Genomic DNA, 21,994 nt, shown 5'->3' on the forward strand with positions numbered 1-21,994 from the left:
TTCTTATTTTTCCCACTAGAATTTTTATCACAAATTGAGAACCTCCCTCTTTTCCTCCAATTTCATTAAATATAAATAAATGAGCAAATAATTTCCTTTAAGTATAACACCACTCGGCCTAACTTTGGGTTTGAATTCTGAGTATGGAACTTACATGTATAAGAGTATTTTGATAAGTCATAAGTATACCATTATCATTAATAGGTTTTATCATCGTCTAGAGCACATAATTTTTAGAGGGTTTTTTAAAGATAAGAAATATTCAAGCCATTTTTCTCTCTCTTGAAGTCTATACTAAAATCATTTCCAGTTAGTATACATTATTAGATTACCTTTCTTATTTTGAGATTATTTGTCATTTTATTACTAGATTTTGTGGAGTTTTAAAACTTAATTGCATTAAAAAATGCTGTATTCTTCTGGTTACAAGGAAATAACTGAGATTATAAACACCTGTTGTTCCCTGCCTCAATTATTGTGAAATCTCTAATATAGTTATTTTGAAATGAAGGTAAAAAGACTCAGAAAACTCAGGTGTTAATATGACTATCTCATTGCAATAACAAAGTAATACAGTTGTGTACATTGTGTGCTAAGTGAGCATTTCCCCAGTGCATCCTTCTTTGTTTAAATAGTAAGCTATGATTCATGCATGACCAGTTACTCTTATTAGCAGAATGATTCCCCATTGAGTAGACATTTATCTATGCATCTGCTATGTGCTAATAACTGAGGACTTGTTGATGGAATGGTTTGGCAATGGTAATATAATAAGAAATAATAGAATAATAAAATGTACTATCAGAAGCAGTAAAATACAGAAGGAAACATTTGATTTGTTATATTTATATTAGTAATTGTTACTGGGAAATTTTTTTATAGATGATTTTATTATTAATTGACCTGTCAACTTACTTGAATTCAAATCTCACTGAAAAAACTTACTCTTAGAGTTATTTCAAGCAGATTTACAAGAATATTTCCACCCTAGTTATGTTTCTCTGATATAGCTCTTTCTAAAGCCTCATCCTAAAGTAAAACTATATTTCCTTCTTTCTTTAATTCTATCTCATAGAATTGTTATAGTTAGTGGATTATTAGAAATGCATTATGAGAAAAATACACAGCATGGATTAGTGCTCAGTACATATAACCTGAATTCATTTATCATTGTTTTCATAACAGTAGGATTTTAGGATGATTTTTGTGGCATAATTTCAAAACAAATACAATCATCACTATTGCATTAGTGAAATGAAAGTGATTTTGGTTAGAGAAGAAGACATGCTTCAAATGATAAGATGCACCATCCTTCCCTTCCTATGGATGCTTTGTAGGTAAAGGAGAGTTTTGTATTCATTTAGCAAATCGCCCATCCCAGCTAAGATGGGAGAATGTTACAGAAATTACTATAACACATGGGTCTCCAGCAAAATTCACCTTAGAGCCTAGTGTTAGACATCCTATCAGTACTCCTACCTTCTGTCATTCTCTGCTTTCGACTTCAACTCTTCACCACCTCTCTGCTCTCTATTTTCTAACTGTAGCTATTTCTGCCTTCCCACACTTAGCTTTATTTCCTTTCTTAGTTATGCACTCAACTCATTCCCTTCACTACTGATTCTCTGCCTAGCCACTGTTGCCAGGTCCCTGTGTTTGTGATTGGTTCATTGGTTTCCATTTTCTCAGCCAAAGTAATCATGCTGCATGGTCAGTCATGAATTAGAGAAATTTAATATGAATTTTCTTGTTTCTCTGTTTCAATTTTTTTTCTTTCTCCCAGTTTCGAGTATTTACAGCCCCCTTCCATAAGGTAGGCTTTGCTGATTTCTGGCTGGCTGATCAGCTGAACAGCCTGTCAGTGATACTGATGGACCTGGAATATATGATCTGCTTCTACAGTTTTGAGCTCAAATGGGATGAAAGTGGGGGCCTGCTGCCAAAAAATTCAGAAGGTAGAGTATGAATGTGCATCCACACTACTGAACTGCCAATGGATACCAAGAAATACTGGGAATGATATAACTGAGATATTTAAGATCATAGTGAACTCATCCAATAATATTACAAATTTAAATGTACTTGGCACTTTTTTAGCAATCTCTTTATCTGATAATACTTTGGCTCTTAAATTATGTTATTATTTTAGCTATTCATTTGCCAAGAGATTTACAACTTACACCTAAAGAATTCTAAAACTAAAAAAAAAGCTCTAGTATATTGGTACTTACATCACAAATGCTTTAGTGCCAACACTTGCTATCACAGTATTGCTTTTTAATGATCAAAAATAATGATTATTTAGAGTTGGATTGATTGCTTTGAGAAAGTCTTTAGTCTATTTTTTTTTTATCTTACTGGAAATGTTGTTTTTCTTCTGACTCTTTTTCCCACTCATAGTTTATACCAGGAGTTCAGGTTATTAAGGAATTTTGCCTTAATGACAAAGACCAAATTTAGACAATTTATGTAAATCTGACTAACAAAAGTTAATGAAGCCAGTGCCGACACATTTTCATTGACTGACAGCAGATGACAACTGTATCTGTATTGTAGGTTGATCACATTCCCAGAATTTGAAGAAAAATTGATTTATCAACTCATTTAAGAACACAGACTTCATTCTTCATTTAAAAAAAAAAAGTATAGGTGCATGAACAACCTATGGTAGATGTGTTAGAGTGGTGTGGAGTTCATGAAATTGACTGGAGTCACCAGTGATATTTGTAGGTTTTCCAGGTGTTTCAAATACAGAGCTAACTAATTTTTTTCTCTTTGACTAATATACTCAACTTCTAATTTTATTATGGTTTTACCACATTCCAAAGAAAGCAATTCCAAAAAAGATAGTCAAAAACCTGCCAGGGCAGATTTCCCTACTAGGTCCTTTCTATGTATTTTACTTTTTCTCCTGGGCTTACTTACCTCTAAAAAGTTTGAGATTAAACTAGTAGCAAAGAAGAAAGTGATTCTGAAACCCAGACTCCTTGCTTTTATGGACTTGCTTGTGGTTATAGTATATGACTAAATGATGTGAACAAGTTATTTTTTTAAATTGTAATTTTTTTCTTCTTTGAAATCTTCACAGAACGAGAAATTTGCCACAAATATTCATATGGTGTGCGGGCCATTGTTCAGTGCATTCCTGCTTGGCTTCGCTTCATCCAGTGCCTGCGCCGATACCGAGACACCAAAAGGGCTTTTCCTCATTTAGTTAATGCTGGGAAATACTCTACAACTTTCTTCACGGTGACATTTTTAGCCCTTCACAGAACTCATGAAGGTATTTTATGATTGACTCTGAAGAGATTTTTCAAAACCCTTTTCTTTACTACTTGAATCTGTTCCTTATTCTGCATACTTTTCCAGTTGTTATGTTCTTTTTTCCCACTTAAGTTCCAGTCCCCTCAGCTATACTAGTTTGTTCTTGAACACAATTTTAGTCTCATTCCAATATTTACTAACAAGTACCATTAAAATGAATCAAAGTCATCTCGAATAGAAGGATTTGTGATAACTTTTGAAATCTTGAATTATGTGTAATGGGTTCAATCTATATAGACACCTTTGGTTTTCATTTGTTTTTTTTAGACTTGTTCATTAATGAGGTTGGGAAATGCTAGGTGAAAAGAGTCCCTCTGGCAATCATGTTTTTTTCTTAATCATGTTCCTTCACCAAGTTGTAAGGAGTGTTTCCAGCCCATTTAACTTCAAATTGAGTTCTCTGATCTCTCTAGTTTCTTATCTCCATGGCAACCAGTTATTACTTGAGACTGCTCTTCTGTTGGGAGGAGAAAAGCTTTTAGCTCTGAGCCACATGCAGTCATGGCTTTTGAATTTTTAACCTTTTCGAAGAACCGTCTATCAAAGATCTCACTTCCTTTTATTAAAATATATTCCTTCCTTTGTCTGTTTAAATCTGTATCAGCCCACACCCTAGAGCCTGCACTCTCTCATCAGTGGGTGGTAAAGAAATGTTACTAATTGAAATTATTACCATTCTTTTAAATACTTTGTTTTTTGGTAAATTTTTTAAGTGTTTTTTGTGGGGTTTTTTTGAGACACCGTATTTTAGGAGCCTTAGTGTGTCTAATGGTCATGAAAGATTGGGGTGGTGTGTTTTGTTCTGTTTTTTTGGTAAGGCTTTTGATTTGTTTCCCAGAACAGTTTATGATATACTTCCACTTTTTACAGCAGATTCTGTGATTACAGTAATATTGATGATGCAGTCAATAATCTTACCACTATGTAGTCTCTCTTGTTAGATGAGAATTTAACTAAGTACTTCAGTGAAAGAAACACATCCTCAGAATTCTCATAAGTTTAACTCTTGATGAGGAATGCTGTTACTCAGTCCAGGTATGCGTCATGATTTGGTTATTACTAGAGGTTATTATCAGAGAATTTGTAAATCAGACAACTGATTTGGTACATGGTACTGTATGACTCAAGAACACTTTACTTTTCTCTCATTATGGATAAAACTAAGTACTGTTTTTTGGTTGGATTTTTAGGGCATGTCTTTATACTAATACCATTTAGTAAGAAACTGAAGAGCTGAAATCCTTAAATCTGTAAACACTCCAAATCTAAAAACCTAAGACTAGAAATAGTAGTTTGGATAGTATTGTGGTCTTCAGATAATTTTTTAAACTATTATGTTATTTTATTATTTTAAACTATGTTACTGCTTGGACATTTTTAAGTTTACATCTGAAATTTTTTATCTTTTTTTAAAAAATATATCTTTATTGATTTTAGAGAGAGGACAGGAGAGGAAGAGAGAGAGATAGAAACATCAATGATGAGAGAGTCATTGATCAAGCCCTCAACCGGGCATGTGCCTTGACCGGGAATCGAACCCTGATCGCCTGGATCCTAGGTCGACCCTCAACCACTGAGCCACGCCCAGCAGGGCTGAAATTTTTTATCTTAAGTTTAAATAATAACAAAAAATGTAGTTTCCAGTGTATTTTAAATATGCACATTTTAAAACAAAACTCCTAAATGTTTCTATTAAATGTATCCAAGTAATCTAAATATAAAAGCATACTTACCATGATTTATTTTTTTAAATGAAGCAATTCTTTAATAGTTAGAAATTTTACATCTGTTTCCCACTGAACTTCATTTTAGTGCAGTATATTTTTATGTTTTAATGAATTTGTCTGAAACATGTATATGTAAATTAAATTAATTTCCTATTACTAGAAGGTGCTATGAGATTAAATTTTTTCTTCCTCTGTTGTAATTATCATTACCCAGATTATTACCTGTAGTTGATTAAAATAACATTGTAAATATATTATGAATTTTAATAATTATTACACATAAACATCTCTTAATGAGAGAAATTTATATTACTTATTACTCTTGCATTTTTCAGTTTTTATACAAGTAAACTCTGAGAAACTTTGTTAACATAGGTATATACATGAGAATGGAAGTTTTGTTGCCGTGTCACTCAGTTTTTTTGAACAAATCCTGAATTCTGTGACCAAAAATATTGCATAGTAGTCCATGTCATCATTTTAGTGACCTCTCAAGATTTTTTGTTGAAAGTAAACTGAATAAAGTAAAGAATTGAGCATAAACTGAATAAAAAAGGATTTGCTAACTAGTCACTAATCACTTTCTGTTTCTGGATAGTATACCAAAAAGCGTGAGTAGGATCTTTAGATTTAGAGGCTCCTTGTTTAGCCAGACATACTCAAGAAACAATTAGGAAAATCAAAATATTGTTAATTTCAGTAATATTTGCCAGTGCAGTATTTTTTGATGAATTACTTTTATCTTTCACATTTTTTAAATGTATTTTTGAAAAGTTTTGGAATTGCAAGTTATACTCATCCAATTTATAGAGAATATCTGCCGTATACTACCCTAATTAGAAAACCAGTTGGCCATATCAGAAAAAGTTTTTACTTAAATTAACATATTTAGATACACTCCTGTATAAACACCTTACTTCTCAATTCTAAGTTGAGTAGGTAGGTGGGTACATAGAAAGAGAGAGAGATGGAGCAAGTGTCATTCAGTATTATTGAGAATATTCCATGAGTTAGGTTGTACTAGGTAGGCACTAAAAATAGAGCCACAAACAAAACATGATTCTTACCCTTAAGACTTTATAATCTAGTAGTAGAAATAGTCAAGTAAAAAGGGATATAATTGGTTGCACAACAGTGTGACTATACTTAAAACTTCTGAACTGTACACCTTAGAAATGGTTAAGATGGTCAGTTTTATGCTTATATGTTTTTTATCACTATAACAATAATTTTTAAAAAGACTTTAAAATAAAGGGCAAAGAGATAAGCAAGGTACCAGAACAGCCTACAAATATAGCACAAGTCCCTAACCCAGCCTCTAGGCCACAGGATGGGAAGTATAGAGATGACTTCCCAGAGGTTAAGCTATATCCTATTGTCTGTATTGAGTTAAAGAGGATTTCAGTTGTCCCATTATGTGTTTTGCCCAAGGCCATGTAATTTGTGAGTAGTGGAAGTATTACTGTTTATCTTTGGCCTAGGGCTTTTTTGTGAGTGGTGTTTTTATCTCCCCAGACAAAGCCACACCTTTAAAGTGTAAATAATATCTATCCTGTTTACTTCACAATTTGTAAGGATTAAATAAGGTAGTAGTGCACATGAAATCACTCTGTGCACTCTAACTTGCTACGTAATTGGAATTTATCATTAAATGAAATATAATTATCTTTGCTATATTAAGCTGGTGTATGTGTGTCTTTTTTTTTTTATATCTTCACCCGAGGATATTTTTACCATTGATTTTCAGAGAGAGTGGAAGGGAGAGAGAGAAAGAGAGAGAAACATTGATGTGAGAGAGACACATCTACTGGTTGCCCCCTGTACACACCCCGACCGGGTCCGGGGATTGAACCTGCAACCAAGGTACGTGCCCTCGGATGGAATCAAACCCAGGACCTTTCAGTCTGTGGACCGATGCTCTAACCATTGAGCAAACCAGGTAGGGCTGTATGTCTTTTGGCAAGTCTTTTTTAAGAGAAACCCTTATGATCTCCTTGGGTGGGGGCAAGTATCAGTTAGGAATGTGTTTGGTTTTTTGTTCAAGTAGCATGTTTACTCACTGAACCTGATACATGTGCTACAGATTTTTTAAAAAACAAGCATTGTTTTAGACAAACCATTGGTTATATATCTTAATTATATCCCTAAATTTAAAGAAACACTTTTTGTAGTTGCTACATATTAAATATTTATATCACTACTTTTTTCTTTTTTTAACCAAAAAGCCTAAAATGGTGGTGGTGGGGTTGGATTGAAAAGACAGCTCAGAGGGATGGTTGACAGAAAATTTAACATTGTAGTGGTGATCAAAAGTAGCATTTGATTTCTGTTGTTTTCTTGGGCAGCATTCCAAGAGAAAAGGCATCAGAAAACATAAACTTTGGAAATAATCATTGGGCCAAAAGAAGAGAATCTGTATGGTTAATGAGGTAGATCTTTTTCTACTGAGTGTGTATGTGCTGTTATTGCAAAGGATAAGTTTTATGAGGTGAGAAGGGTAGAAGATGGTGAAGTAACCAATTTCAAACTGTCTTTTCAAAGAACTAGCTTACAAGAGTTACCATAGTAACAACATTATTGGGGTCATTTTCAAGAGTTTTTTTAAAGATATGTCTTAGTTTATCTGCATAATTTGTAAACGGAGGCACAAGAATGAACTCTCTATCTAGAATCATTTTTTAAAAGGTGAGGGAGGTGGTTTAGGCCCATTTTAGGGAGACTATGATAATATTGCAAATATCCCTCACTTGTTTCAGTAAGAAGGAAACACATTTTAAACATTTCAGTATATTTTATTTTTCATCATTGATTTTAGAAACAAAGGAGTGTAGTTAGCAGCCAATCTCCATATTTTAAGAATTCGTATTTCATTACAAGCCTAAATTTGATACCAACTCCTACAAGTTTTTTGTTGGAATTGGGATTGGAAGAGACAGGAAAGTGTTTAAATGGTTTTTGTATGTCCTTGAAGTTTCTTGGCTTTGGTAAGGAAAAGCCTGTGGGTGTTACAATAATAGAAAAAGCCATTGTGTTGTTATTTCTACCCTGTTGATGGGGAGAGAGCACTTCATTAGGTTTTTTGTTTTTCATTTACAGTTTCTAACATTCTAAAGTATTCACAAATTCTTAGTGTATTTTGCTCTTTGCTGTTCTCTGAATATATAGAAGAAAAAAACTTTTAAAAATACTTCATATTTACTTTAAACTTTGTTAGTATATGCTAACAAGCATTTGCTATTAGACTTTTAAAAATACTTGGAGAAAACAAAAGATTTTTCTCTGCTGACTTAAAAGCTGAGTTATTTTATGTTTGCTTGTTGTTTTCTAGTGCCCAGGTTCCTTCTAGGTCCCTTCTTGTTTAATATTCTGGAAGGGGTGCTGTGCTCTCTGATGAGGATTCCTCAGCAGTAGTTCAGTGCCTTCAGTGCAAATAGTCATTTCATTGTTTGAGTGAGCACACATAGTCCTGAAGTACTTCCTCTCTGGGGGTATGGCCAGTTTGTTACCCTATTTCTACCCTGAATAAATAGGCTGCTCTGCCTGAATTTCCAAATTTTAGTCTTGTTATACTATAATAGAAACACTAATTTTTAAAAAATTCTCTAGGGAAACTTTTGTTCTATTAATTTTATAAAAGACATGCACAAAAAAATATTTTTTAGTCATTTGAATAAATGTTTTTATTTTTGGCTTACTATTGAAAGTAGCTCAAATCTTTAACGCTTTTGAAATTTGATATTTGCTGTAATTTCTCCAGCTTAATGCAGACAAGAAATAGATTATTGTATCACACAACAAATAGATTATTTTAGAATTTAGCATTTGTCAATATTTGCTTAAATCCTGCTGCTGCCATAAAAACAATTGTTTGATATTAATTGCTTCTGATTATTAATTTGACTTTAATAAGTGTTTCTTGAGTAGCTTTTATCTACTTGGCATTGTGCTAATTCAAAATATTATACTAACACTCTCATTTATATTTTACCTTAAATTGCCTTTAAAATGTTATAGTTTTGAATAACTTAAATTTTCATTGTATCTTTTCTCCTGTCCCCACTTTTCCCCTAACCCCTGGCAACCACTAATATGTTCTCCATTTAATTATTTTGTCATTTCAAGAGTGTTATATAAGTCGTATCATATATAGTCCTGGAACTGTTTGAGATCTGCTTTTTTCCACTCAGCATAATTCTCTGGAGATTCATCTAGGTTGTCACATCAATCAACAGTACAATAGTTCCTTTTTATTGTTGAGTAGTATTCCGTGGTATGGATGTATTGAAGTTTAACCATTCATCCACTGAATGACAGTGGTAGTGTTTCCAGTTTCAAGTTATTATGAATGTAGTTGCTATAAACATTCATGTAAAGGGTTTTAGTGAACATAAATTATCATATCTCTGTGATTAAATGCCCAAGAGTGCAATTGCTGGGTAATATGTTAGCTGCGTGTTTAGTTTTTTAAAAACAGCTAACCTATTTTCAGAGTGGCTATACCATTTTATCTTCTCATCAGCAATATGAGTGGTCCAGTTTCTTGCCAGCATTTTCTGATGCGACTATTATTTATTTAAGCCACCCTGATGAGTGTATAGTGATATCTCATTGTGGTTTTAATTTTGTTAAGCCGTTTTTCAAATGCGTATTTTCCGTCTGTATATCCTCTTCAGTGAAATGTTTATGTGTATCTTTTGCCCATTTTCCAGTTGGATTATTTGGTTTTTTTAATTGTTGAGTTTTTAGAGTTCTTTATATATTTTAGATACTAGCTCTTTGTTGGATAATATTTAGACATTTTCTCCCAGTCTTTAGCTTGTCTTTTTAAAAAAATGAACTGTTCAGTAATGTAGCTTCTAACCACATGCAGCTACTGAGCACTCAAAATGTGCGTCTAATATGACGTTTGCTGTAAGTATAAAGTACAAACTAGATTTTGAATACTTAGTATGCAAAGAAGAGTGTAAAGATCTTATTGATAATTTTATAATGAATAAATATTAAAATTACATATACATTAGATTAAATCAAATGTATTACTAAAATAAATTTTACCTATTTCATTTTAATATTTAAAATGTGGTTATTAGAAAATGTAATATTACGTATGTTACTCTTCCTCTAGCTTTTCATGTGGCGTGCTTATTATTACTCAGGTGTCAACTCAGAGACCTCTGCATGACCATTATCTAAAGGAATTTTTCCAGTATCCATCTTGTCACCATGTCCTGTTTTCTTCATGGTTCTTTTCATTGTCTGAAATCGTCTTGTTTATTTATATATCTGATAATTGTCTACCCCCACTAAGTAGAAAGCTTCATTGGGCCAGGAAATATCTAGTATATAGTAGGTGTTACCTTACTGAATGAATGAATGAGTGAATGATTTCTATTCTGTTTAATGTGGCTCTCTCAGCCTCATAAATCTATTTAACTAAAGACTTAACTTTCAAGACTCAGCTCAAGCAGCACCTCCTCCAGGAAGCCTTTCCTGGTTGTTCCCTAAAAGCCTGGTGTATTGATTCCTCTTCTATGCACAATTCTACAATTGCACATTGTTTTTATTTGCTTTTTATCTCTCTCTTTTACATTTAGTCCTTAATAGTTCTTCAGTACATCTCCATTCTCTAAAATAGACCTGGTTATACAATAGACATTCAGCTTGTTTGTTTAATAGAAAAGGAAACAAACTTTTTTAGAGTTAATCTTAAGGATTTTAACTATATAGTAAATAATACAGCTTATAGTAGACACTCAACAAATATTTGTTGAATGAATAAATTAATTCCTATGTACTATTTATCTTTTTTATTACAAAAACAATATAGCCACATTAAAGGCTTGTTTAAATCATTTATAAAATATCACCACCCTAATAGCAGCTATTTTTCTTAGCTCATTTTCTTTCTGTCTTTTACTTTTCTTTTTAATTATAGAAGTAAAACATAGATATGTATATATCACTATAACAATGAAATTCAAATAATATAGAAATATATAAAGTTAAAGTTAAGTCCCTTTAATAATCTTATTTCTCTCAAGAGGGATAACCACTTCTGTCTTTTTCTATAAAAATATTTTATATACAGTGTGAAATAATATGTATATAGTTTTAAATTCTTTTTTTCTTTATGCCTTAGAAATGTAACTGATGTTATTACTTTATAGTCTTACCGAGTTGGGTTTTTTTTTCATTTTTGAGTTGAAATGAACTAAGAGAAACAATGCTGTCTAATACAAAAATAATCCTTGGATAAAGATTCCTGTTTCTAGGTTCCTCATTTATCCTTAGGCCTAATGATTTCCATTTTGGTCTCAATCATTTTAAGGTTCTGAATTTCCTATAATCACAAAGTTGGAAAGAGACTGGATTTAAAACCCAGATCTTCTAAGTTCAAACCCAGTCATCTTTCCACTTATTGACTATCTCTCTGACCTTCAGCTTCCTTAACTGTAAGAGAGGAATAATAATGTCTGTCTTGCCTGCCCTGAGGATAAGTATGATAATCACCTGAGAAGGGGTAGTACTTGTGACTTCACATATTAACTAAGATCCACTAAAGATCAGGGAATTATCTATATCCATTAATTTTCAGAGAGCCATATTAGTTTTATAATTCAGTGGTTTGATTATTTGGGTAATAGGAATAGAACTAGGATTTGCTGGATGCCAAACTCATTTATAACTCAGCTTACCTATATATCTTTGGGCTTTAAAAATGATGTCCAGTTTACATTATTTGTTTTCATATTTAATTTCAGATTATAAACTAGTAAACTACTACCAGAGTAGAAAGGTTTGGGTTGAAAATAAGACTATTCACTTTTTCTTCTCACATTGCTACTTTTTTCATTTTCAAAATAACTGCTCTGAAATATGGTTTAGGTCGACTTCCATGTGTAATTTTTCTGGTTTCTTTCTTAGCACTTTTCCTGACATACTATTTTGCTTTATCCTTCCTATGATGGCTGTGGGTACAAAAGTCTAAGAACTTTATTTTTATTTGTTTGAGGTTCAGTAGATGTCATTACCATAAATATGTCCAGTATGAATTATGCTTCTAACATGGCAGGTGTGTGATAGAAGCTTAGGGGTAAAATAGCAATGCCTTGATTTTCTGTGATTCTGAACATCATTAAAGTAGGCTACCAGAGTTAGCCAAGAGAGAATTAGATGTAATTGCTTGCCTAAAGTGATAATATTTTTCCAGTACATCTCTTGAATACCAATGAAGGCAGATGATTTCAGGGGGAAGTACTCCTCATTTGGGAAATGGGAAAGATGAAATAAGGGTAATAATTAAAGAGACCAAAAATGGAGCATATATAGACCAGGTGTATGCTAATCATTGTTTGAAGAGTTCCATAAGATAAAACATTGCTTACCAAAATATTTTGTTAAATATATTCAGTTTTTTAAAAGTCAGTAAGTCCTTGTGTATGTTTCATAGTAATTTTATAGAAATAATATAGCCTTAGAAAGGGAGGCACTTGACCTGTTGGACCATTTTAAGAATTATACTCTAAGGATAGGACTTATATTTTAAAATCTAAGAGAAATAAAAGAAAATGAGCACATTGCTTTTACATTTCCCCCATAATCTCCTTTTATACAATAATTTGAACTCAGTAATATCAGTAGTTAGGAAAGAAAATAAACTTTCAGTGATAAGATACTACGTACACTTACTTGAGAAATACTCATTTTGTTACCTCCTGATGAATGTATATTTTACTGTATTCTCAATTCATTACTTTTTCTAGGAAACAAAATGATGGTTTATTGTCATGTAAAGTAAATGAGATATTATATGTAAAGCACTTGGTACATAGTAAGCATTCCATTGAAAAAAGAGTTGTAAATATGATTTACAGTTAAGTTGCTTGTCTTAATCTTTGTGTTGATCTTGTTTTGAAAATGTGAGAAGAGTGTGAATCTTATTAAGTTGCTAAATTTGCTTTATTCTTTGCAAGCCATAGTAGATGAGTTATAGGATTTTTTAAATGCAACCATGATGCCAATAATTGAATTATACTACCAAGCTAGACCCTCTGTCAATAGAATGAGGTAAACAGATATGTCATAACACATCCAACTAAACCTAGATGTTTTGTTAGGCCTTTTAAGTTGATTCATATGGCACAATGCTGTAGTATAAATATTCAACCCAATTTGCTTTTGATGAAAAAAATTTTTGCAGAAGTAATCTAAACCTGAAAATGTGTTTATATCCAAGCTTAACTGTTCATTAGAATCACTTATGGGCTATTTTAAAAATATTTGTTTCTGTTCCCTACCACTGACTTTCCAGAAGAAGCTACACAGTGGTGTGCTGGTATATGTTTAACAAACCAACTCTTGGGTGGGAGTGGGGAGAGGGGGCACTGATTTGCATGCTTGCTAATTTCCATGGTGTAAGTATTTCTACCATAGCCAGTTTCAAGCTACTAAGATGATAACATTGAATGCTGGGAAAAGATACATAACATTGTATGTAGTGTTTCCATCATACAGATACAATAAGCATACATAACCTAAAAGAAGAATAATAGCAAAATTTAGTAAAATAATTAGGAAGTGATGAATTTTGAGTTTTTATTACCTTTTTTCTTAATGTAACTAATTGTAAGTTTAGTTAATTTAATTTTTAATAATGACTGTATTTACCAACCAACTTACAAAGTTTTTGAAAATTTAACAGTTGGCTCTCATGATCTGGTACAAACTGACTTTACACAACAGTGGAGCTCTGAGATATCTGTATTTTTTTAACCAACTAACTAATTATGCAAGCAGCCTGCCAACGGTTTATTTTTTTAAAGTACAGACCTGATCCTATACCTTTCCAGCCTCATTTCAGGTCATACCCATTCCCTACGCCTTCTGTGTTTCACCCATACTAGGTTTAGATTTCTTGCAGCTTCTCAGATACACCTTGCCCTTTCCCACCTGCGTGCCTTTTCATCATCCTTCAGCCTTGAATGGCCTTGCCTCATCTGCCTGACTTTTGCAGCACTATTTATTTATCTTTCTAGAAATAACTCAAATGCTGCTTCCTCTGGTTTCCTACTGTTGGAAACATTCCAGTTCTTCTTGATGTTCTCATAGTACTTTGTTTATAATTCATTTTGAACTCACATTTATCATCAGTAACAAATGGTTGTTTCACTTACTAGATTATAAATGGCCAAAGGGTGCCTTTGAATCATACTGTACTTAACACTTTAATACCTGAAAATTATTAATAAACACTTGTTTATTTTAATAGGATTGTGGATAGTGCATGATGCATTATTTACTTTCTATGCCTTTGGGAAACTAAAATTTAAACTTATTTGGAATTAGATGTTTTGTCTGATGATTTTCCCTGATGATTCAGGACCATATTAGTAGTTATATGCCTATATCCTGCACCTACAGAACACAAATAATATTATGATGACTCTTGAGCTTAACAAAGAAGAATTTCATTAGAGAACACATGAAGCACTTAAGAGTGAAAAAAAAGGACTAAATTGTGTATTTAATAATTTGCAAATTATTTTTATTATTTTGATTTAGCACACTTTATTTTATTCTCAGCATAAAGCCAAAAGTTACTTTATAGTGTTCTCAACATAAAGTCACATTGGGCCTTTGTAGCAATAAACAGCCTCTGTAAGGAGCAAAATATCATGCTTTGTTTGTGGTTTTAGAGAAATTTGCTTGTATACATGTTCTTAATGATAAATTTCTCATCAGTTGGTTGCTTTCTGGTAATTTAGGAAATTATCTGATTGTCATCACATAAGCATTGACAAGATCTAAGTGTATGAAGGAAATATTGTTCTAAAATAAAAACAACCCAATAATTTTTTTGATTCAAGTGCATTGCATTCCTTGTTAAGTGGTGTTTCATAAATTTTTTCATCTTTGACCCTAAGCTGCCACCTGATGGCAGAAATTAAAATGACATCATTTGCAATATTTAAAACCTCCATTGCAATTATTGAGATTTTTATGTATTCGACATAGAGCCTCCAAAACTCCAAATGCACATTTGTACAAAGTTTGTGACTCTGACAAGTGTTTGATGACTACTTTGGACTTCAGGAGTATCAGATGTTTTATTTAACTTTTGTGAGACAATGATCCTACTATGGAGATTGTTTAAGATCTTACTTCCTTTATGGAGATATAATTAGTTTTATTTAATGAAGAATTTTACTTGAATGTAGTAATTTTCCTTTTCTCTTTTGTTTCTTCAGAACAAGATCACTCAGACACGAGAGTATTCTTTTACCTGTGGATTGTCTTTTGTGTCATCAGTTCCTGCTATACCCTCATCTGGGATCTGAAGATGGACTGGGGTCTCTTTGATAAGAATGCAGGAGAAAACACTTTCCTCCGGGAAGAGATCGTATACCCTCAAAAAGTATGTACAGTGTTTGTTTAAAAAAACAAACAAGCCAAACCTCCAGTGTACCACCAGCTAAATCCTATTGCAATATATACCCAATCCCAACCTAATATAATTATAAAAAACAACTCTTTACTAAAAAATCCTGATTTAGTCAGCAAAAATGTATCAGGTGTTTACTGTATGCTGGGCACTGTAGAAAATGAAAACAAAATTCTGGATTGCAAAGAGGCCATAAACTATATTATAAACAAATAAGTAAACAGATTACAATACCACGTAATAAAGACTAACATAGAGGAACAAATAGCTTGCTATAATTTATTATTTATTTTTGAAAATGCAATTCCCTCCACTCAAATGCCCTCTCTCCCCTTTGTCTGCCTTGCAAACCCCTATTCCTCCCTTTTAAAAGTCAGTTTAGTTTAGTTTCTCTAAGAAGCTTTTCTTTATTTCTCTAAGCATATTTTAGCTATTCATCCTAATCCCATTTTACAAACTTCATTGTAGCAGTTGTCACATTGTATTATCTGTTTAGGTATCCATATCCCTCACTGCCCTGCATAGTTTCTGGCGTATAGTAGACTTTTTTGTGGAATGAATGTATAAATACTTGCCTGAATGAGCAGTGCTGTGAAAGCACAGGAAAGGGAGTGCCTGATCGCTTGGTGCATCAAGAAAGCTGCTTTCGTTTATTTCAACCAGTTTTTCACCAGTGCCAATTCAACCTGAAATATTTGGATAATTCCTTAGGAATTATTTTCAGATTTATCTATATATGAAGAAAAACATGGAAGGCTGAATTAAAAAGTCAAAAGACCAAGAGTATCTTTACTCACATATTGATAAGATATTAAACAGTGAACCTGGGAATCCTGATAAGTGAATTCTAACCCTTGCTCACTCTCTAACTAGCTATATAACTTTAGACAACCTAACTACAGTGCATTCTCTTCTATAAGGCAGGGTGTTGCACTAGGTTATCTCTTTATCCTTTCCCAGTTCTAAAATTATGTAATGGGGAGAGGAGTATAGATTGAGTCTCTAATATTTTATACTATGTCAGAATGTCACCAGTACCTCAAAATGGTACTTTGAAAAGCGTGTGAATGTGTAATATTCAGTTGGTGAATAGGGAAGGCTCTTTTCAAGTGTGAGAATTTAGGATAAATGACAGGAGAGTGGCTACAAAGAATGATGATATGTAACATGTAGTGTAACAAGGTAAGCAAATGAAGGCAGAAAAGGAGATATTCATTGACAGTGATCTTTTTCATGTAAACTGTAGCAATCATCCCAATGTGCAAACATAGAATATATTACCAAGTTGTTAGATATATCTTCATAAATCTCCTTTGAAAAGAAAATCAGTAATGGTAAGCACAAGTCAGAGAACAGACATGAGCTCTGGTAAAAATGGTCCTTTGGTGCCCACCAAATGTATGAGTGGCCTTATTGCTCCTCCTATTGTTCTTGCCTTACTGAGAGAGAGAATAATACATTTATTTATTATGCTGATTGCATAGATGAACTGTTTGTATCTTTATGTAAATGTTAATCTATCCCTCCTTTTAAATAGTTCTAATTTACTTGTTTCAATATAATAAAATTAGTGAATAGAATCTTTCAATCGGTTTCTTTTTACTACATATTTTCATGACCCTAGAAAATAAAGTATATGCTTTCCTAAAAATTTGCAAATTTGCCACATCTTTTTGAATTTCTAAAAGGTAAATATTGGAATAGAATTCATTCCCCTTAAAAAGGGAAGAAAGTATTTGTGGAGACCAGTGGAGCTTCATTTAAAAATTAAGAACATGACTCTGAACCTTAAAATCACGGTGGTGTTTCTCTCTCTCCCTCTCCCTCCTTTCTTTTCTCTAAAATCAATCAAAAAGAAAGTGCATATAGCCCGGCCAGGCGTGGCTCAGCAGTTGAGCATCGACCTAGGATCCAGAAGATCGGGGTTCGATTCCCGGTCAGGGCACATGCCCAGGTTGCGGGCTGCAGCTGATCAATGACTTTCTCATCATTGATGTTTCTATCTCTCTCTCTCTCCCTCTCCTTTCCTCTATCTGAAATCAATAAAGATATATTTTTTTAAAAAAGTGCATATAACACAGTTAATAAACCTGTTAAATCTTTTCTAATATTAGATGTTGAGTCATTAGCATATCAAGTGTATATTAGAATGTCATCTTAATCAGATTGAGGATCTCATCGGACATGTATTTCTGGGGTCTAGAAGGGAGTCTGGTATACAATATGGGAATGAAATTATATTTGTTAAATGATTACAGAAATTCAGTTAAACTTCATTTTAAATATTGCACCCTTTAAGAAGAAAAAATAAATTTGTGAAATCTTTCTAAAATATAAAATGGAATAAAAACTTTTTTTTCTTGAATCTGTGCTTGTTAGTAAGGTGTATGTGTTTTGTTGCTGTGATAGGTGTGCTTATTTGTGAGAAACATGATGGTAGGTGTACTCAATTTGCTTATTATTTCTCAGGCCTATTACTACTGTGCCATCATAGAGGATGTGATACTGCGCTTTGCTTGGACTATCCAAATCTTAATTACCTCCATGACTAAGTTGCCTCATTCTCGGGACATCGTTGCTACTGTCTTTGCTCCCCTTGAAGTTTTCCGGTAAGCAAACTACTGAAAAGTTTATCAAGGATTCTTTTTATCTGAAAGATGTCCGAATTAACATTTATTAAAACTTATACTTGAAAAGCTTAAATTTTATAACTTTTCTCAATGTTATTAGCCTCAGAGTTGGAAAATTCTGTAGGACTAAGAGATTAATTTTTACAAAGTTAAATAACTGCTGATGATGGCATATATGCTTTTTTTAGAATTGAGCTCCATTGGAAGGGTCATGAGTAAAATTTAGGAAGTAAAAAGTCTAGAACAGAAATTAAAATGAAAATCTTTTGAGAATCATTTTTTGCAATCTGTCAGTCTTGGTTATTCAGCCCAGTTTTCTTACTGGAAACAAAAAAATGCTGGGTAATTAAAAACATCAATGCTTTAACAAGATAGCCCCAAATCTAAGTAAAAGCAGGTACCCCAGTATAAGCAGAGCACTAAAGGCAATTTTGCACTAAAGCAATTTGCCAAATTAGAGACGAGATGCAGTCATGATAGCCAGTTCAAATTTGTATGTACCTAATAACATAGCTTAAAAAAATATGACATTGCTAAAAAGTAGAAATAGATGAATTTACAATTTTAGAGGATGATTTTAACATACTTTTCTCAGTAATAAACATGTACTCAGTTAGCCAATTTGACCTGCACTGTATACAACAAATACTAAATACACACTCTTTTAAATGCATGTAGAATTAACAAAATTAACCATATGCTGGGACATAAAGGAAATTTTAGAAGATTAAAATCACAAAAAGATAAAATTTCCAAATATTTAGAAATTAAGCAGTACACGTCTAATGGGTCAAAAATGAAATTGCAGTGGAAATTAAAAAAATATTTTGAACAGAATGAAATTGAAAATGTGACAAAAGACAATGTAGAATGCAGCTAAAGCCATGCTAAGGACATGTATAGCCTTAGATGTCTATGTTAGAAAAGCATACAGCTTAAAATATTAGAAAAATTTAAAAACAGAAAATCAAACCCAAAAGAAAGTAGAAGGAAGGAAATACAAAAAACAAATGAATGGAATAGAATATAAACATACAATAGAGAAAAAGTAACAAGGCAGAATTCTTTAAAAAGACTAATAAAATTGATAAAATGTCTAAACAGGATGATCAAGCAAAAGAAAGCAGGCACAAATTGCAAATGTCAAAAATACTGAAGATTTTTTTAAAAAGCCAGATGATACTGAGTAATTTTATGCCAATAAATTTTAAAATATAAATGAAATAGACAAATTCTTTGAAAAGCACGTTTACCAAAACCAATAAGAAGAAATAGAAAATTGGATAAGTTTATATCTATTAAAGAAATTAAATCCATGTTAAAATCTTCCCTACAAAGAAAACTACAGACGCAGGGAATTCTTCCAAATATATATGAGTAGGAAATACTATCAGTTGTACAGGGACTTCTTCCTGGGAAAAGAGGCAAGAAAAGGAGTACTTCTCAATTCATTTTATGCAGCTATCATGACTTTGATATCTAAACCTACGAGGACATTTCAAGAAAGACCAATCTATGTCACATACAGAGATGCAGAAATCCTGAATATTAGCTAATGAATCCAACAATTTATAAACAGGATAATACATCATAACCAAGTTAAGTTCATTCTGGGAATGTAAAATTTAATATTTAAAATCATTAACATTTAAAAATCAGTCTGTGTTAACACTACATTAATAAAGGGGGAAACCCCTCAATATATGTAGAAAACACCATTAAAATAAGTCAATATGTCACAAACAACTAGAAAATGAAAAATTTAAAAACCATACCATTTTGAATAGCATCAGAATATATAAAATACCTAGGAAAAAATTTAATGAAAGATGTGTGTGTGAAAATTGACAAACCAGTTCTGTAATTTATATGGAAATAGTAAGATTCAAGAATATCCAAGAACATTTTGGAAAGAATGAAGTTAAAGGACTTATACTCTCAAACATCAAGACTTATTATATAGTTACAGTAATTAAGACAATGTCTGGTGTTTTGTGAAAGAATAGACACTGTCCACTGGAACAGAATAGGAAGTCCAGAAACATCCACACATGCGTTCACACTATCTGATTTATGACAAACATGACTAAATAACAGTGGAGAAAAACAGGTTTTTTAATAATGATATCAGTCACCTATGTAGAGGGAAAAAATGAATCTCAGCTCCTACAGCAGACTAATGAACGGTAAAATCAATGAATTCCCTGAAGCTAACATAATGGGGCCATAAATTTAGGCTGCTTTGGTATATGGTAATGTTATCTTTCTTATTTCTTCTGCTCAGAATCCTCATTTGTTTTCCATCACCCTTAAAGTTTAAACTCTTTACTATGGCATATAAGGCCCTCTGTGGGTGAGGCTCTTTTCTGCCTTGCCATCTTCATCTCCTGTCATTTTAACCGTGCTATTCCACTCCAGCCCCACTAAGCACCTTCTGTTTTTCAGCACACCAAAAGCCTTTCCAACTTGGGGCCTTATACTTTCTATTTCCTCTGCCTAGGACACTTTTCTCAGGGTTTTACATGACTTGCTTCCTTGCATCAGTCAGATTCCTACTAGATGCCATCTCTTCAGAGAAGCATGTTCTATCTCCTTGCCCTGCTTTATTTTCTTTAGTGCACTTACCATTAGCTGATTATTATGATGTCTCTGCCACTAGAAATCACACTCCATAAGGGCAGAGATTTGGTCTGTCATATTGCAGGCACTCAATAAATATATGTTCAATAAAGTGAAAGAATGAGTACTCTGAAACTGCATTCCATGTCCCTCTGTTTGCCTATCTCATTCTTGTTCCCCTACCCCCCCACCACCACTCCATCTTTGCTATTATATTTTAATATTCTAGCCCTTAGTTCCTTATTTTTTGTGTCTATGCATGGGAACTTGATATACTGGAAGGTTTACAGGTTATAGTAGTATGTTTACATTTTATAAGAAATTTCCCTACTCCATTTTGCTAAGGCGATTTGTGTGGAACTTCTTCCGCCTGGAGAACGAACATCTGAATAACTGTGGTGAATTCCGTGCGGTGCGGGACATCTCTGTTGCCCCTCTGAATGCAGATGATCAGACACTTTTGGAGCAGATGATGGACCAGGAAGATGGGGTACGAAACCGCCAGAAGAACCGGCCATGGAAGTACAGCCAGAGCATATCCCTGCGCCGGCCTCCCCTTGCTTCTCAGTACGTATAGCTTCCACTTCTGTGAGATGAATTTCCTTCAGGTTTTAGCACTGGATAACATTAAACTAAGAAGTTATCAGGGTGTAACAATCGATATTGCTGGCATTCAGCCACTTTTCACCTGCTAAAAACAGTAATAACAGTAATTTCATAGGACCCAACCTATAGAATGTCTTAATGAGCACATAGAGTAAAAGGACATTAATACATTATTGCCCACTAATTTGGTGTTAAAATTACACTGGAGAAAATTTGTTGGAGAATAATTTATTTGACTCTTCATTATGTTTTGTATACAGATAATTTTCAAGTTATAAACCATAGGAATCCTGGCTCTGCCACTTGCCATCTATGTAACCTTGGTCAAATAACTTAATTTCTCCATATTAGCCCTCATCTGTAAATTGGGATTAATATAGTCCCTGCTTATAGGGTGGCTAAGTGGATTAAATTTGTTGTGGCATGGGATTTAGACATTTCCTCAAAGAAAGAGCTCAATAACTATAAGCTATTTTTATTTTCTTACTAAATACCTACAGTAGTATATTTGATCAGTTATTGACTTTGTATGTTGCAAAAAATAACGATAAATGTAGGATATAATGTGGCTGCATTTGAAATTTAGAGATAGTGCATATCACAGTGGGTTGGAAGGAAGGAGGGGACTTAAAGTTGAGCATGAGCAG

The 21,994-nt window shown here is 32.9% G+C and overlaps 1 protein-coding gene across 1 annotated transcript in view; it reads left to right on the forward strand.

Moving 5' to 3' along the window:
- Positions 1-21,994, forward strand: part of XPR1 (xenotropic and polytropic retrovirus receptor 1) — a 109,610-nt gene that overhangs the window by 79,610 nt on the left and 8,006 nt on the right. The window contains exons 10-14 of the mRNA XM_016217872.2: positions 1,784-1,955; positions 3,089-3,283; positions 15,299-15,465; positions 17,962-18,101; positions 21,087-21,308. Of these exons, the coding sequence (XP_016073358.1) occupies positions 1,784-1,955; positions 3,089-3,283; positions 15,299-15,465; positions 17,962-18,101; positions 21,087-21,308 (896 nt within the window). The remainder of the gene's footprint in view (positions 1-1,783; positions 1,956-3,088; positions 3,284-15,298; positions 15,466-17,961; positions 18,102-21,086; positions 21,309-21,994) is intronic.

Source organism: Miniopterus natalensis, chromosome 19 (assembly GCF_054644295.1).
Source record: "Miniopterus natalensis isolate mMinNat1 chromosome 19, mMinNat1.hap1, whole genome shotgun sequence".
Classification (NCBI taxonomy): Eukaryota; Metazoa; Chordata; class Mammalia; order Chiroptera; family Miniopteridae; genus Miniopterus; species Miniopterus natalensis.